At 42.0% G+C, this 17,162-nt stretch overlaps 1 protein-coding gene across 1 annotated transcript in view; it reads left to right on the forward strand.

Moving 5' to 3' along the window:
• The first annotated feature begins 5,053 nt into the window (after window positions 1-5,053).
• Window positions 5,054-17,162, forward strand: part of gnb1l (guanine nucleotide binding protein (G protein), beta polypeptide 1-like) — a 29,490-nt gene continuing 17,381 nt past the window's right edge. The window contains exons 1-5 of the mRNA XM_005936892.3: window positions 5,054-5,141; window positions 11,100-11,271; window positions 11,439-11,564; window positions 11,750-11,912; window positions 15,539-15,631. Coding sequence (XP_005936954.1) covers window positions 11,162-11,271; window positions 11,439-11,564; window positions 11,750-11,912; window positions 15,539-15,631 — 492 coding nt within the window. The 5' untranslated portion in view covers window positions 5,054-5,141; window positions 11,100-11,161. The remainder of the gene's footprint in view (window positions 5,142-11,099; window positions 11,272-11,438; window positions 11,565-11,749; window positions 11,913-15,538; window positions 15,632-17,162) is intronic.

Here is a 17,162-nt window from a genome sequence, read left to right on the forward strand (position 1 = left end):
TGGTTATATTGTGTATCTGGAATGAATTTTAGGTCTCTACGTCCATCCCATGGGGAATGGGAGCAGTAACAAAGGTGTTGCGTTTATATTTTTGTTGAGTGTAGATCAGATTTTCACTCTTTCTTATGAAGATTTAAGGATTTTGACACCAACAGCTACAGGTGTTACCTTCAATTTTGGCATCTTTGCACATTTCCTTTGCATCAAACTATCTACTGAACAAAATGGACATCATTTCAAGTCAACTCAGGGTTTATTTAACATAATCTGGAGATACTGAAAGTACCTTTCGTCTGCAGGTTTGGGATCTTGGTCACAACACACACTTCATTAGCAGAACGAAAAGGGCAGCTTCCGTCTGTCTGGAATTTCAAGGATATTAATGTTTTGGTTTCGTTTCGACTGAGCTGCTCTGTAAGACAATAAAGTGTCAGTGTGTCCTTATCTTGAATATGTCACCTTTATTATTAATTCTGTTTTAAAGAGAATCAACTGCTTGTCTGCTCAAATGTTGGAGTTTCCATGAGATGTAGGGGTCAGAGATAATCATTTTTCTTCCTGATGCTCCTATTGGAGATGACCATGAAAAATGGCTTCATCATTAAAGGGGAGTTTAAAAAATAAGTGATAAGAATATTAACTTTAGACACTGATTGCCTCCCCTTCTTCACTGTTGCAAGGGAGGTTGGTTTAGCAGTGCTGATATGGCATTAGAGTTGCATTTAGGTCTAATCCTCAAAGTGACAGGCAAGGCAGTCACTCCTCACCCTCTCTGAGATCTCTCCACTCACACCTGCAAAGATGCCCGAGAAAAAACAAAACGCACACACACACAAGCCGGGGAAGCTTGGCCTCAGCATCGAGTTTTATGATACACTTGCATTGAGCACGTACTCCCATTCACCGTATCTTCTGTTCTGATAACTCCGTGCATGCTTGTCCACCAACACTGCTCTCATTTCAGCGTGAGAGTAGGAGAAAAACTGCTCTGTCAAAATGTTCTCGGTGTAACTCTTTAGAAGATACTTTTAACTCCTTGCTTTTTGCTATCAGTCCACAAGAATGGCACATGCCAAAGTTTCAGCAACTTTCAGAGAAACAGGGACATTAGAAAAGAGAGAGAGACTGGGAGAATAATCCGACGGCAAAGATGGTGGTAACAACAGTGTTTTAATACCAAAATCCTACTGGCTATTTTTTAGCACACATAAAAAACGTTAAAGTTTACCTTCATTTTTCCAGTTCGCTTTTGCTGTTGTAATTAAAGGCAGCCTACAGATGCTGCTGATGGAGGCTTTCATTGGTGCCCACATTTATGAGGCAAATCATTAGATAGACCGTGTCTTGAAATAGATGTTTGGCATTTTGGGAAAAGTGATTATTCATGTTCTTGCCCAGTTTTTTAGAATATCAATACGACTCTTGATTCAGAGCTGGAGCAATAACGTTTGTTTTAGCACTGGAGGAAAAAGCTGTCCTGCTTCCACCCAGAGATAAAATCTGCCTTTCCTCACTTCCCAGTCTCAGGGATTAAATGGGAGTTATCATGCTCACTTCTAACTCAATATACAGTGCTCAGCATAAATGAGTACACCCCTCTACATTTGTCAGAAAACCTTTAGTTTCCTTTCAGAATCAACGTTTTCTATGAGATACTATAATACAAAATAGTCCCACAAATTGATTGCAAACAAAATTAATTTGCACACACAAAAAATGATTTTCCCAACAAACTCATTCAAGCCCATGTTGCAAAAATGAGTGCACCCCAATTATAGTTTTAGGAGAAAAGCCACACTTAAGACTGCAAAATTCAAATTAACAGGCATTCAACCACAGGTGAGTCTAATGATTCATTTAAGAGGTGTCCAGCAGACGGGATGATAAAAGGGCATTACTTAACAAAGAAAAGCCCTTCCCATTTCATGCTGCCAGCAATGGATCCACATGGAAGAGAAATGTCACAAAATATGAGAAAGGAAATCATTTCTTTACACAAAAAGGTGAGGGCTACAAGAAGATCAAAGCTTTACATATCAGTCAAAATACTGTAGCAAAAGTGATCCAAAAATTTAAGAAAGATGGAAGTGCAACCATCTCACAGAGACATCCAGGCCGTCCACGGAAGTTAACATCTCAACAGGAGCGTCTCCTGATGAGAAGGGTTAAGGAAAATCACCATGGAAGTTCACTGCAGTTAGCTAAAGCAGTAGAAAGCCAAACTGGAGTAACCGTTTCCCGTGACACCATCCAGCGCACACTGCAGAGGAATGGCATGCATGGGTATCGTCCATGAAGGAAGCCTCTCCTAAAGCCCTTGCACAAAAAAGCACGCCTAGAATTTGCTAGGGCCGATGCTGAAAAAGATGAAGACTACTGGGACTCTATGCTCTGGACTGATGAGACAAAGATCACTGTTTTTTGAACTAAAGGTTTCAAAACTGTATGGCGTCATAAAGGTGAGGATTTCAAGGGGAAATGCATGGTGCCTACAGTGAAACATGGTGGTGGTAGTGTCCTTATGTGGGGCTGCATGAGTGCTGCTGGTGTTGGGGAGCTGCATTTCATTGATGGCATCATGAACTCAACAATATACTGCTCTGTTCTGAAGAAGAAGATGATGATGACATCACTTCGTGCACTTGGTTGTCGTGCACTTTTCCAACAAGACAATGATCCAAAACACACATCTAAAGCTACTGTTGCATTTCTGAGGAAGAACAGGGTGAAGGTGATTGAATGGCCAGGTATGTCTCCTGATCTGAACCCAATCGAACACCTGTGGGAAATTCTCCATCCAGCATCCAGGCTCTAAAAGAGGTTATTCTTGAAGAATGGAAAAAGATGTTGCAATATGTCGCAACTTGTTCATTCCATGCCTAGAAGACTTGGTGCTGTCCTTCAAAATCACGGTGGCCATACAAAATACTAGATGTAGTAGTTTTGTTGTGGGGTGTATTCATTTTTGCTTCCACCAATTTTAGTAAAACTGAAGATTTAGTCAAGATTAAGATTAAGTTATATTATTAAGCTTAATTTCATGTTATGGAGTTGAACAAGTGTTCAGTAAAACTCAGCCTTGTGAAAATTTGGAAAATTGTTATTTTGTTCATTGAGCTACTTTGATAAATTTGTACTTTTTGAAGGGGGTGTACTCATTTATGCTGAGCACTGTATTTATTCTTGGGCTCCACTAGAGGAACTCAACATGCTTGACAGTTCAAAATAGTCCATATTTACCTTATACTGGGCCTTGTCGCAGCTCCTCAGTTCATCCACCTGTCAAACTATTTTATGTCACTTTTCGTTCCCTGTGTTTTTCTGATTGGATGCCCCTCACAAACATAAGGTTTATATAATGAGACAGACTAAGAAAAATGCTACATCTCCTTCGATACATTATAACTTTAAAAAAAGACTTTACATCAATGTAACAAGCTATAACAATATATCGAGTCCTTTCATTTTTCCCAGCTAAACTGACCTAACAGAGTGCACTACATTCAGTAAACACAATCAGGTTTCTCCTCTGACTGCCTGCACAAACTGAATCAAACACAGTTCCTTAAGAGCTGAACTATTTTTAAGCAGATTTTTTTTTTTGCACGCTTTTTGCTTTCTATCAAGTATGTAACAGTTTCACATTAATTATCACCCACTGGAAAAATACTGTGTAGTGTGAGGTAATGTGTCTTGGGATGAGTTGTCTTTGTTTTCTCTCCTCAGGCTCATCACTCTCCTTATGGAGTCCATCTCCGCACCTAAACCATGTAACCATTACTTTATGGTCCCAGGGTACAGACAGAATCATAGTACTCCCATCTATTTCAGTCTGTCTGTGGTCTGCCTGCTGCCCAGCCTTTCTAATTTGGTGATGAGCTGTAAAGTGACCTGCTGCCCCAGCTGGAACAGGAGTGGGATTCCAGGGATTTCCTTACTGGGCCTCTTGGTTTGGACGGATGACACTGCACACCCTATCACCCTCTCCATGTGGACTCCAGGCCACTTGCTGCAGAGGGCACCCTGGCATTGACCCCCTGCACCCACCCGGCTCATGGGTAAGATGAGATGCCAGGAATAATTGATGATAATGTGGGCCATGATATCTGTCCAGGCAGGGCAGGGGACACCTCTTGCTCCCACCTCCTGCTGAGGGGTTACTGCCACCTCCATTTGCACTAATTGGTGCAAACATTCACTGCTTCACAACTGACATACACTCTCTTCATGTATGCCATGAAGTACCTGTGTAAATGACCCTTTGCATTAGTTAATTAGGTGCACTGGCACTCCTAAGTAATTATAACGATGTTACATGTTTTTACTCGATCAAACACTAGTCTGTCTGCAAATAAATTCTAGTGTATAGAGATATTTTCTCCCCCTTTCCCTCCGTTTTTCAAGTTAAATGAATGTAAGTCTCTCTCTTCTCTTTCTTAGGCTATGCACTCTCTTCCACTGAGCCACCTGTACTCTGTATTGTTTCATTTTTGGAGTGTAGGGGGATTGACTGTCCCTAATCCATGGCCACAGAAGAGGTTTAAAACACTCCTGTTTCATCTAATCTTCCAGCTTAGACCTAGCCAACCTTGAAACCCCGCTTTCTCCGTGATAGGAATGGACAAATAAAGGTCTCTCCCAGCACTCCCATGAAAGGGCTCTGTGTGCTCTGTGGATTAGGGCCCTGTGTTTTCTGTCTCCCTTTCTCAATTAGACTGAAAAAGGGTGAAAAAAATATATAAAGACTCCCCTGTTCATGTAGTATTGCAAGGCTGTAAAAGTTCCATATTTCGCTTTTTTAGATAGGGAATGTAGTGGCTCTAAAAAATTAAGTAATCTTTTTACATAAAGAAACATTAACGTCTTAATGTACAGAGATTTCTTGAGAACGGCATGTTCAGTATGAAATAGACCTATTAAGGGTCGTACATAGGTACAGGGTGCCACATTAATAAGCACTCTTCTGATTTAATTTTCAAAAGCAAAGTGGAAGCGAGAGAGCGAAAATATGAATGACTGTTCTGTTCAGGCACTTTCACGGACAGCTCATATTCTGTAAATAGAGGTCCTTCAGATGCGGCGCATGCTTTGTATCGCCTCTCCCACAGCTGCAGTGAAAACACCGGTGTCTCGCTCAAATGGTATTTTAACAATATTCATTAAAGCGTCTACTTCTTTTCATAAACTGTGTACTCACTATACCCAGCAATAACTCCTGACATCTAAAAATGTTTATTAGGGCTATTTTCGAGCCACGTTGCTAACGTTAGCCTGTTTCTTACTAATATCGCGCGAGAGAAACCAAAGCACCTCCAAACATTGTTTAAAGTCAGTATTTTAGATTTTAACAAAGGCTTGTGTAACATATCTCCTTCAGTAGATAACGAATAACGGAAATCCCGGATGTGAAGTCCAGCATCTGCGTGGAGGGCAGCTTCTTATCTGCCCTCTGAGTGTATTAGCATGAGAGCTATATTTCTGTTGTGGATCCACTCTTGTGGATAAAATACACGGTGTACCATTCCTGTAGGTCAGAAGGGTACTTAAAAGCACTATTTTTTTTGAGCGAAGTTTGTAGTGATAGCTACAGCTTATGTTCCTCGTGACGTGTTGGAATTAGTTGTGAGGGAGGTTTATATAAATATTTATACATTTTTTTTATTTATTGAAGAATGGAGTGTGAGAAATAAGTCAAGGAGAAATCACATTTTTAAAATCAATTCTTTTTAATGAGCATATGTGTCTATGACATATCATCTATGAAATTCTTTTTTGGTATTTACAGGTTATAAAGTTAGTTATTGTTTTAGAAAAGCAATGAATATGGAGCCTATACAGCCTTTGAGGAATGCACAGGTGCTGGACAGGTGTTGTAAATGGTGTTTTGTTACTCGGGCACATTTAAGAGTCCGTTCTGGTTGAACTCCAGGAGCCGTTCACCACCTACAACTAGTTATCCCGTTGTCAAACTTTTCACCATTGATTTGTGCATTCAGTCACTCATCGCTGCCCCTGAAGTTGACTGACAGCTGAAGGAGTGGAGGATGTGCAGTCTGACAAAGTGTAACAACTTGCTGTTTCCTGTGTTCCCCAACCCTCAATGCATGATGTCTTTTTTGAATTAGAGCACAATAAGAATGCACTTGTTTTCCTATATTTGCTGCGTTGACAGCATAATCCCCATATATCCGAAGGTGATCACACTCAAAATGTGCGTTGATGTATGATGACCCTCGAGCTGTCGACCCTCTTGTGTGCCTTTTTCCTCTAGTGCCCAGGCAAATGACCTGATGGAGGAAATGGGTGATAATGCAAACAGATAAGGCTCTTGGTACCTGTTGACCACAGTCAGAACCTCCTAAATCAGGACCCTCTGACATGGTGCTCCATCAGTGCCTGCATCAGTGACTCCCACAGGGCATTGAGCCCTTATCTGCAGTGGCCCCTGCTTAGCATTCACGCCATTCACGCGAACAATGCTGCCTCTTCCCGCTCATTGGATCTGTGACTGACAGTGGGTGTTGGTGCACTTGTGTCTGACTTCAGCCACTATCTGACGCTGGGCTGTTTATCCAGTCCAGATTACCCCCACCAAGACACAATAAAGGGTGTGTGTCTTCCTTGCCACTTCCCATTCTGTTTTTCTAGCTGCATGTTTATAATGGAGCTCGCTCTCTATTTGGCACATTGGTTTCCTCCTCAGGAGGACCTGTATTAGTTGGAAAGGGGGAGGGCTGAGGCAAGAAGGGCTGACTAATGGTTGTAGAATCAGCTCACCACCCACTGATCAACAAGCGAGGTGGAAATGCCATCATGACCAGAAAAAGCAGGGAAGCAGCAGATAAGAGCATTGCCTTTGATAAACAGCTAATAGTGAAGTATGACTAATAGCTGAGGTATGATGTAGTGGCCTTAGAAGAATCTGGAAACTTTTTCTTGACCTTTGTTGGCTAAGAAAAGGAATATTACTGGTTTGATAGGTCATAAAGTAGGTTTTTCATTGAGGGCACATCTAGACTGGAGCTTTTGAGCTATGTGTAATCTGCTTTGGGTTTTCATCATGCAGCTCAGATCTCATATTTGATGAGGCTCATATCACAGAACGGGATCTTGGGATTCCATGGCTCCATAATGGCTCTTGTGAAGCTGGGGCATTATAAAAGGTCCCATCATCAACCCCTGTGATCAGTATATCCTTCCCTGCCTGCTCTTTATATTTATGAATGGCACAATCCCATAAGTTCAGAAGCTCGGGAGGGTAGCGTCCGATCACGTGATACAGCACCAAGCGAGGAATGTGCAGGACTCTCCCCTCCAACTCTGCTGGAAAAACAAAAAATAGAAAAACTTTGATGCCCCATATCATAACGACTGTCCTGTGTGTCCCCTCCCTCTTCGTATGTGCAGTGATGCTGAGGAGGGTAATGGGCGGTGGTGCAGTCAAAGGGGGGCACAGATAGGCACTGTGTTTGATCTGAAGGTCGCCAGCCCCTTGCTGGTGTTGAGAGATTCTTGGCGGACGAGGCTGGCTCTCATTTAATAACATGAAGGGGAAGCGGACCTTTCTCTCATAATTAGGCCTAATTACCCTGTAGGTGTGGACAGACGGCCCAAGAAGAGACAAACTGCCTTTATCCGTGGACTTTGAGTCAGATTACCCAGAGCTGTCTTATCTGTTACAGGGCCAGCAGGAGCCTCAGTCCTCTCTTGCCTCTTCCCGCTGGCTCCTAAAACCAGCTCAGGCGTATTAATCAGTCTCCCTGATTTAGTATTCTTGTGCACGATACACAGGTTTAATTAGGTGTAGCTATTCTTTTTTTCATTGTGAACATGCTTAATAAAACAATGGCCACACAGAGAGTCTTCCTGTCTTTTATAGTTCATCTTATGAAGGTTTCTTATGTTTATTAAAAAAAGCAACCCAGTAAATTTTGAGTTCTTTGACCTGCGTCTGCATTTCTTTGACCTGCGTCTGCATTTCTTTGACCTGATCCTGCTGCCAGCTTTACTGCAGCTCGACCACTACAGCGGATGTGCATTCACAAGTGAAAATTACTGGCTTGAAAAATGCCAGGGCAGATCCCCCCCTTTGCTTTGCTTCCTTCTTGAAAATACATTTTGGTGACTTCGAGTCACCATGTTGTTTGTTTACAGTGTCTTTCTCTCCCTTCCTGAGCTGCCTGCATGTTTGTGTTTGGGTTTGTAGCTGACTCGCTTGCAGCCGCAACAGCAGGCCCATTGTTGGGCCAGTTCAGCGACTGGAAATGCTGACGCCTGGAAAACCTCACTGAGGAAGTAGTGGCTGGGGGAAAATGGCCATTATACTCATCCTTTGGATGTGCGTTTATTTTTGCAGTTCTCGAGCCCCTGCAAAGCGCGTGTCCGCCGCTGACTCCGGCTGTTGTCTTTTAGGTGACGGCGAGCTGCAGCCGCTAGTGGAAAGTTCTGCGAGTCGAAACAGCAAGCCAATGAAAACAGCCAGTTTCAGGTCTCAGTGTGACTCGCAGCTCAACACTGGAAGAGGACAATAAGGGAGGCATAACCCACCTGTTACCAGGGTTAGCCCCCCCCCCCTGTCACACACTCACACAGGCCCAGGACTAAGGAATGTAGTCTTACCCACCCATTCACAGGAGGAGCAGCTTCACTGATAGACCCATAAAAACACTGCTGCCATCTTCTTCATACCATACAAAACAAGTTTGTGCAGTTGTTGCTTTAAGGCGTTTCTGTTGGTTCAGTTCCGAGAAAAGTGTGACATTAATGGTCAGTATCTTAAACATTTCCAAATTTCAGTCTCAATCTTGTCGTTGGAGATTCCACAAATGTCTTGCACTTATTGGTTGCTGTGCTTTCAGTTCTGTACAGCTCCAGATCCAGCTGAGTTTCAGTCTGGATACTGTGCCAGTCCGCCAGGCTTTGAGTCCTCTCCTGCTCTTTTCTCAAGGCCTTTGTGTGATGTTGTAGCATGACCAAGCAGTCTGTCGGCCTTTGTTAGGTACCTTTCAGGCAGTTGAGTTTTGTCATAATAATGCATCAGTAACATTTGTTCCACACTGCTGTCAGACACACAGAGGGTTTGCAAGTTATTGTGAAAAGTTAGGACACCTGCAGGAATTATGCTCAGAAAGTTTTGAGCACTTAATTCACATAAAGTTCTTTTTAATGAATGAAAATTTCCTACTTTTTCTGAAATGTATTAATTTATTAGACCAACTTAATTACAGGGTAAAAAAGCTGATGCTTTTTTTTTTTTTAATTTCTGCTTTATATATTAATCAATAGTACAGCTGGTGAAATAACCGTCATTGTTAGAACATGGGACTACACTGTTATGTGCTTAATTAGGGAGGTTGATCGGGGGTCTCTGTCGCTCCGCTTCACAGATTCACATGGACAATTTAACCACTAACCTCCTGAAATGAGCTGCTCCTGAATGCCTCGGGCTCCAGTTTCAGTGTCTGCTGATTGCAGAGAGCAAGGGTTATGATAAGTAAAAGTAGGGGAGGGGAGTGAGTCGGGGCAGGAGAATAAGGCTTCCAGTTTTAGGTACCTGTGGGGATGCTTTGGAAAACAATGCCATTAATCAGTTGCTGTAGCAGCCAAGCATTATAGAGAACTTATGTTACTTTTTTGTAGATTTTGGTAGACTCCATTCTTTCATTGTGTATCCTCAGATTTACTCTATGAAACTGAAATCAGGGCTCTGTCAGGGCATGTGACTCTTACTATTATATATCTTGGTTCATATTTGGAGTAAATGTGTTCTTGCAGAACATTGTGTTCTTCCCTATACTAACTGCAATCAATATACTGGACACAAGTGGGACATATCAGCTGATAGGTGGATAGATAATGTCAGTGGCTGATTTTTACCTGTTATGTCATATCGCTTTTACACTGGCTGAAAAAGGTAATTCTGTGTCACCTCATCCAAAGCTTCTCATTTGATCATCTCAGATTTGCCAAGGGGAAAGATACACTTCTCTGAACCCAGTTCAAAGGTGATGATGAAAAGCAGTTAATTTTTTAATGATGATCTTTTTGTTTTACTTAAAAAATGGAGGAACGAATCACAACAAATACTGAATAAATTAAGGCAGAGAAATGTGGGAATAGCTAAGCAAGTTTGGGCCTGGTTAGTACTTGGATGGGAATGCCTGTAAGCTTACAGGGGTGGCTGTAGTGCTGATTGCTCTCCGATGCATCTATTGGAGACAGAAAGCACTTAGGTAGAAAAAGCATAGAAAAAAGTGCTTATATGAATGTGTGTGAATGGGTAGAAAAAGCACTTTTATAAGAACTACCAATTACCATTTACATATACGTGGGCCACATGCCTGTGCAAAACATAAATACTAATAATAGCCCAGTTGGCGCATCCTTAAGTTTTGTGTTGGCAAGTGTCTTTTCATGTAGTTTGACACCATGATTTTAAACATAGATAGCATTTTATTAGCTGTGATATCAGCCATTCACATGTGATTGTTCAGTGTTGAAGCATCATTTCCTTGCAGCATGCCTGTGGTCAGGTTGGTTTCCTCAGCTACCCAGCCTACAAACAACTTAAAAGCCCGAGCTGTTACCTCTGCCTCTGGGACAACGGCTGTAGATCAAGAGGAATGAGAAGCTCAGCTCTCTGTGTTTACAGTAATTCAGCTGTCAGAAGTGGTGATATATGACATATTGAGTAAGAGAGGTGTTTTCACGCAGACTAGAAGGAGGAAGACCGAAAGAGAGCCACAGGGTCTGTAGCTACTAACAATGGAGAAAATACAGACAGTGTATAAAACATCTGTCTGCTGTGTGGAAGAGAAAGGGTGAAGCACCTCAAGGAGGCCCGTGCTCAGTGTTTGTGCATAAAAGGTTTTTGCTTATTTGACATATTAGGTGTGCACTTCATTTCTATTTTGTTCATCTAAAATGTGTCCAATTATCCTGTTTTGCATAAAATACGTTTATCAGACGTTGTGCAGTCTCTGAGAGGTATTTGTGGAGCAATCCAGTGTGGACTGTAAGCGTTTTATTGCCATCAGCCTCAGAATACACTACTGTCACGTGTTACATTCAGATTTCATGTTCATGTTTTTCTTTTACAGTGACCGCAGCGGCGCTAGTTTGCAGCCTTCTTTCTGCCACGTTTTGATTGCTTGACCAAAGGATGTCTCGTCCTTCTCCATCCCCCATTTACACCCTGAGGGGGGCAGGCGGACCCCTTAACACACTTCACTTTAGCTGCCAAGGAGAGGGCACTCCCCTCCTGTTCTCTGGGTGAGCCACGATTTGCTCCTTCATATTTTTGAATGTTAGTTTCTTTGAACAAGAGTAAATCTTACCATTTTTGTAGCTACTGTAAAGCAGAACCAGTTTAGTGTAAGGTTCTATGTATGTGATGATCATTAAAGATCCTTTACAAAGCGGCATCCTTGTTTTTGCAGGTCAGGAAAGGGTGCCATACATATCTGGAACCTGAACAGCAGGAGGGCAGAGAAGATCATAGAAGCTCACTCTGGTAACTCTGTCATCTGGGTCAGCACACTGCAGTCAGCAGATGCACTCATCAGGTAAACCTCTCTCAGCTGTCTGGTTCTTACCTTTATTTTCTTAGCAAGGATTTGTGAATAAGAAATATTGTTAGTATGTCAGTTGTGGTTTAATTCTATGCAAACTGTTTGATTTTAAAAAGTATATAATAGTGAATAACTGCAGATTTTCAGCTCTGGTTTCGCTCTTCCTGTTGGTGGCGCAGTCAGGGCCGGGACATGCAGGTCTGCCGGTGGGACGTGAGTGAAGGTCGCAGTGAGCTGGTGGAGTCTGTGCGGACTGGCAGTGTTGGATACTGTCAGTGCTCCCTTCTAGAGATGAGCCCTGCAAATTACCTTCTGGCCTACGCTGGGGAGCAGACGGAGGAGGTTAGACATCAGCAGTGTCAACATTCAATTGTCTTTACAATCCATGTTCATCCCCCGCCTCTTTATCAGCACATGCTGGCATATGCTAAATCTCTGAACCTAAAGGGAATCTGTTTCCAGTTCAATATTTTTATTCCTGGTCTCCACAAGAGTTACTTTTCATGATCCATAGATCCAGATGATACTTGTCCTATACTAAGCCTTGGAATTCCTTCAGTCCATTCTTAGTCTAAAATGAGACATTTTAGCTCCTTTGGCTGTTTTTAAGCTTCTTTTTACTTCTTACTGTCCGAGCCTTGTGAATAAAAAGTTTGAACAACAGGTGTGAACTTGAGAGAACTATATTAAGAACATCCGCTTTCACTGATGTCTTACCATATAATATGATACAGAACCAAGAGTAGACAAAACTGTCTGAAGCCTGAGCTGTTGGCTCACAGGGATTAGCTGTACTTATGCTGAACTCATTATTTGAAACCTCAGCTATGTTTAATATGAGCATCTGCTATTGTAACTGTATAGACATGAGGGAAAACAAGGGAAAGCTTAAAGGTTCCTATTATAGATATAAGGTAATTAAGTTAAAAATTGAATCTTTTTCTTGAGGTAGAGGAGTTTCTATTAGTGAGTGTGACAACTTTTTATTATAATATCTAGAAATGTTTGCCACACATTTTCACAGGAATGCAAGTCTGATTACATTACATTGAGTATAATACTTACTGTATATAATACTCAAACTATTACTTGTTACTTTTCTTAAAAGTAATGGAGTATGTTGATTAATTACTTGCCAGAGAAAGTAATGCATTAAATTATTCGTTGCATTATTTTCTTGTTACTCCGTAAAATGACCTGAAGTGCACCATCACATAATGGCCAGTCCCACACAATAACACAACTCCCTGTCCTAACAAGGAAACACATTCAGTCTTTCTTTTAGTTTTTATGTATGAACACAAAGCAAAGATGAAAGCCAGCCCAAAGAGACCTCAAAGCGACCACAACAGCGATTCTACTTCAGAAACATGAACAGGTAGATCACCTGCTGAAGTTCAGGCTCTGGCTGCCAGGCTGGGGTCAGCAAATGCTCAGCTTTAATTTGTGGCTCTTTCTGCCTTTGACTCAATTTGCAGACAAACACAAGTCAGCTGATTGTGGCACAAGGTCTCAGGAAGAAAGAAGCATGTTTGGTTGTTACATAGAACTGAAGACCGATTGCAATGAAAATAACAACGTAATTGTATCTGTAATGTAATTACTGAAGTCAGTTGTTTAATGCTTACTGAAAAATGCAAAGTGTTACTTCTGACACTGCAGATTCGACTGCATCCGTCCGCATTCAATTCAATTCCCATTTGATGAGTAACTTGATGCTCCGTTTCATTTTCAACTGACATGGAAGGATTTCGTTAGCATATAAATAGCTCGGCTTTTTGGGTGAGCAGCTTAATTGGTTTAAACCGTCTGAGTTGAGTGTAAAAACACATCCTGTATAAACCTGACCAGACTTGCTGTTGCTGTTTAACTCAATGGAATTCACACATATTTGTGGGTTTTGATACCGTAAGTGTGCTCTCGGAAAATTGTGTTCCTCAAAGTTGTTTTTGTTGCAAGTTCTGTCATCTTTCCACCGATGTTTTGCATTTGATGTGATCCATAAGCGTATTGAATCCATTCAGGTAGTGTCAACATGACACATGAGCATGCCCTCTGCAGCCAGAAACTGTCAAACTGTGATCTGAATGGCATCATTAGCAAACCTTGATTTTATGCATCAGTGTGCACGTTTGAAGGTCAGGATCTTAGTACTGACCACCAGCTAAATGTTGGTTAATTGTGGTTGTGGTTAGTAACATTCTTTTACCTGAATGCTTTTGTCTAAAACACATGGCTTTGAGAATTCCTAAGAAAGCAAAGCGCAGTTTTAATTGTGCTTTACAGTAAGTAATGAGCATGTTCCTGCTTAAAAGTCAAAGTAGCTGTTTACATTTTTGTCTTTGAATGGTGGCTTAACGAGAAAAGAATCCCAGCCCAGTCCTGATGGTGGAATGAAATCACAGTTTTGTCTGTCTTGAGGTTAATTTTCTACACCCACACGCCTGTTTGGTTTTGTGTGGAGCCAGTGTCTGAGTGGTGAGGCAGGATGGGGCAGCCAGCTATTCAGCCATCTTTTATTGCCTCCAGATTCATGTTACGTGCTCTTCTGTGGCAGAGCTACACTTGAAAGGGAAGGAGCGGTCACCTGATCCAGTCAAACGTGCCTCTGCTAACCTCGGTCCAGTGGGCCAGGCATCAGGGCGCCTGTGACTCCCAGCACCTCAATAATGCCATTGTCCCAACAGACACAGACAGAGACACACCTACAGACCCATAAACGGCAGACCAAAACAGGCCACACTCCATTTTGGGCTCTCCACCCCATTCCACAGACATAACTGACCAAGTCAGATCCCTATCATGCATCTGCAAGTAAAAACACACCCATTAATGAATTACCTTAAGGAACAATACTGAGGCACTTGCCACAGAGCATTCACAATGGCATGATTCAGCGCCTCGGGCAAAATACGGGGCGATATTTAGATATGTAACCGAGACAGGCAGCAGTTTCCATCTGAAGCTATTTCACGTGGTTTTATTGTTTACTGCTCACAGTGAGATTCCTGCCAGCAGCTTTGCTGCCACGGGAGAAACATTAATTAATAGCGTGGGTGTTTTATTTATGGGCAGTGTGATGCCACACAAGAACAGTGATCACCTGAGGCACAGAGAAGTCCTTAAAGGCCCTCTTTGTCAGGCACGCAGAGGTAAACATGCAGGACAGATGTGGCTTAGCGCTAAAATACAGATCGCTTCCTTTAAGGGCTGTTTAATCTGAGGCCTAATGAGAATGAATATGAGCAGTGTATATCATCCGCGTGGAGAATGTCGAAGGAATGAGCTTTGGTCAGGATGTGTGGGTACACACACTCGCACGTGCACGCACACACATCATCATTAGTCTGTGTATTTTTTATCAGAATCAGTGCCAATGTGTGCAGGAAAACACCACTCAGGTCGCAGGGTGAGCCTTTAGCAGGATTTATTATAGACAGTGAGGCGGCTGCTCTGCGCTGATGGATGACACTGTACTGCTGGTTGGAGGGACTTGGATCCGTGGAGGTCCTGAAAAAGCAAGTATGGATTTGGGTTGCAGGTTTGTTACTTGAATGCAGAAGACAGACAAATTCCAACTTGGCAATTAGAACTTGTGTGTATATATAATTTTGTGCCAGTAATGAAAACAGATTAATGAAAACACATACGCTGCCATTTTTCGCTTTTGGGGTGAGAGATAGCAGTCCTGTTTGGCAGGAACGCGACCTTGATTGGGATGAAAGCATTTTAACGCTGATAGATTGCCATGAAATTTTGTACAGAAATCCATTGTTCTCTTGGGATGTGTGCTACTGATTCTGGTGACCCCCGGCCTTTTTATCTTGACCCCCTTAAATATCTCAATAGCTGCAAGATGGCGAGACACCACATTTTGTGCAGGAAAAAAAATCCATCATTATCCTTTTCTTTGCAATGTAATGGTACCCTTTCAGTTTTAACCTGTAATTGTCACGTGTTCTCCACAGATCAAGATTATCGAGCTGCCCAGTAAGACTGCAGTCTGCACCCTTGTGCCAGAAGAAAAGCTGGGGATGGTCATGTGTCTAAAACTATGGCAGGTAAGCATCAGTTTAAAGTGTTTTTTTCAAAGATATTGTTGAGTTGTTTTAATTAATGTTTTAATTAATTGTCTGTTACTCTATGTTTCTGCACCATTACCAGCACACACTGAGAAATGCACAGATACACTCAGAAAGGGCCCTATGCCGCTCATTTACAGCCCCCCATCTTTTTTGACATTTGCGTGAGTCATAGGTCAAAATTATTCTGATTTATCTTTGGAGCTATTTTATTTCTATTTCCTCCCTTCAGGACAACTTTCTTCTGATTGGTTGCCCCTCATATAAATATATACATTTCAACTAAAATAGGGTGGAGCTTCTGTGCTCACATGCAGAGATGTGTTTCTTAGATATCGTCTAGTACAAAACTGTCTAAAATGTCTTTTAGAACATTTTGCACAGGTCTAATTAGGAGCCACCAGTGAAACATAACAGAAAATAAGGAAATTCACAATATGATCAGTCACACTATCCAAACAAAGAAAATCACACTGACAGCCAGAGAACGATGTACCTTTTGTTTCATGACTGTTAATAAAAGCTCACACATCCGTACATACCTGCTTCATTCTGATTGGACAGCGGCCCACGACAAGTCGCTAAAGTAAACAAAAAACACACACGTGAGATGCGGCTCGTGATTTACAGCTCGACAACTCGTCCTGCATCATTTTTTCCAAGCGTTTCTTCTCAGCTGGCAGCGAGTCCCAACACTGTAATTAGAGTGTTTGGAAAGGCCGGGGGTTCACAGCCATATATCAGCCTGCAGCTGTACATCCAATCTGATCTGGGCAAAAGAAGTTACAGCTTTCTGTTTTGTGATTGCCGTTGAAAGTTTTATTTTCCAGCCATTAACGCAACCCTGTAATTATTTTTATGGTTAATTATTAACTCTCCGGGTTTTGGGGCTGCAGGGAGGGACTGAATGGGGGGTTTTGATGCAAGGCTGTGGATGGTTTGCATAAATTTAATGAGCTGTGCAGTTTACAGGCAACAGAAATCAAAACACAGCTTATCATCTTGAACCCCAGAGTGAGGCAAGCTGCTGGCCTGTGCACACTTAGCCCAGCATCCCTGTAATACTAATTAGAGTTAATAAGTCAAAAGCAAAGCCTATAAAGGTGACATTGTTTGTGATGTTGTAGAGAAAAGAGTCTCAGTGCCTGCTGACACCATGTTTGTGTTTTTTCTTGTTTGCCTTTGATTTCACTGTTGCACCCACCTTTCATCATCTGATTTATGAACCAAAGCTGGCTGAGCGTTGAGTGCCAGAAAACATAATGATCAATTATATCATTATAAATTATATAATATCTTTGTAATACAGCACAGGCAGCTGTCTGACTTCAAAGCCGAAGGGCCCAGGTGATTGTAAATCATTTCAGGCCGATTCCTTTCAAAGCATGTTCATCTGTTACACTGACTGAGTGACTCAAGAGTTTCCGAGCGCAAGAAAAGACTGAAAACCCGGCCCTGTCTGTGTGCATCTGTGAATGCATACAACCCTTCTTTCACTCACTATCAAACA

The sequence above is a fragment of the Haplochromis burtoni genome, unplaced genomic scaffold (assembly GCF_018398535.1).
Source record: "Haplochromis burtoni strain Fernald_Lab_line unplaced genomic scaffold, NCSU_Asbu1 Contig_226, whole genome shotgun sequence".
NCBI classification, from domain to species: Eukaryota; Metazoa; Chordata; class Actinopteri; order Cichliformes; family Cichlidae; genus Haplochromis; species Haplochromis burtoni.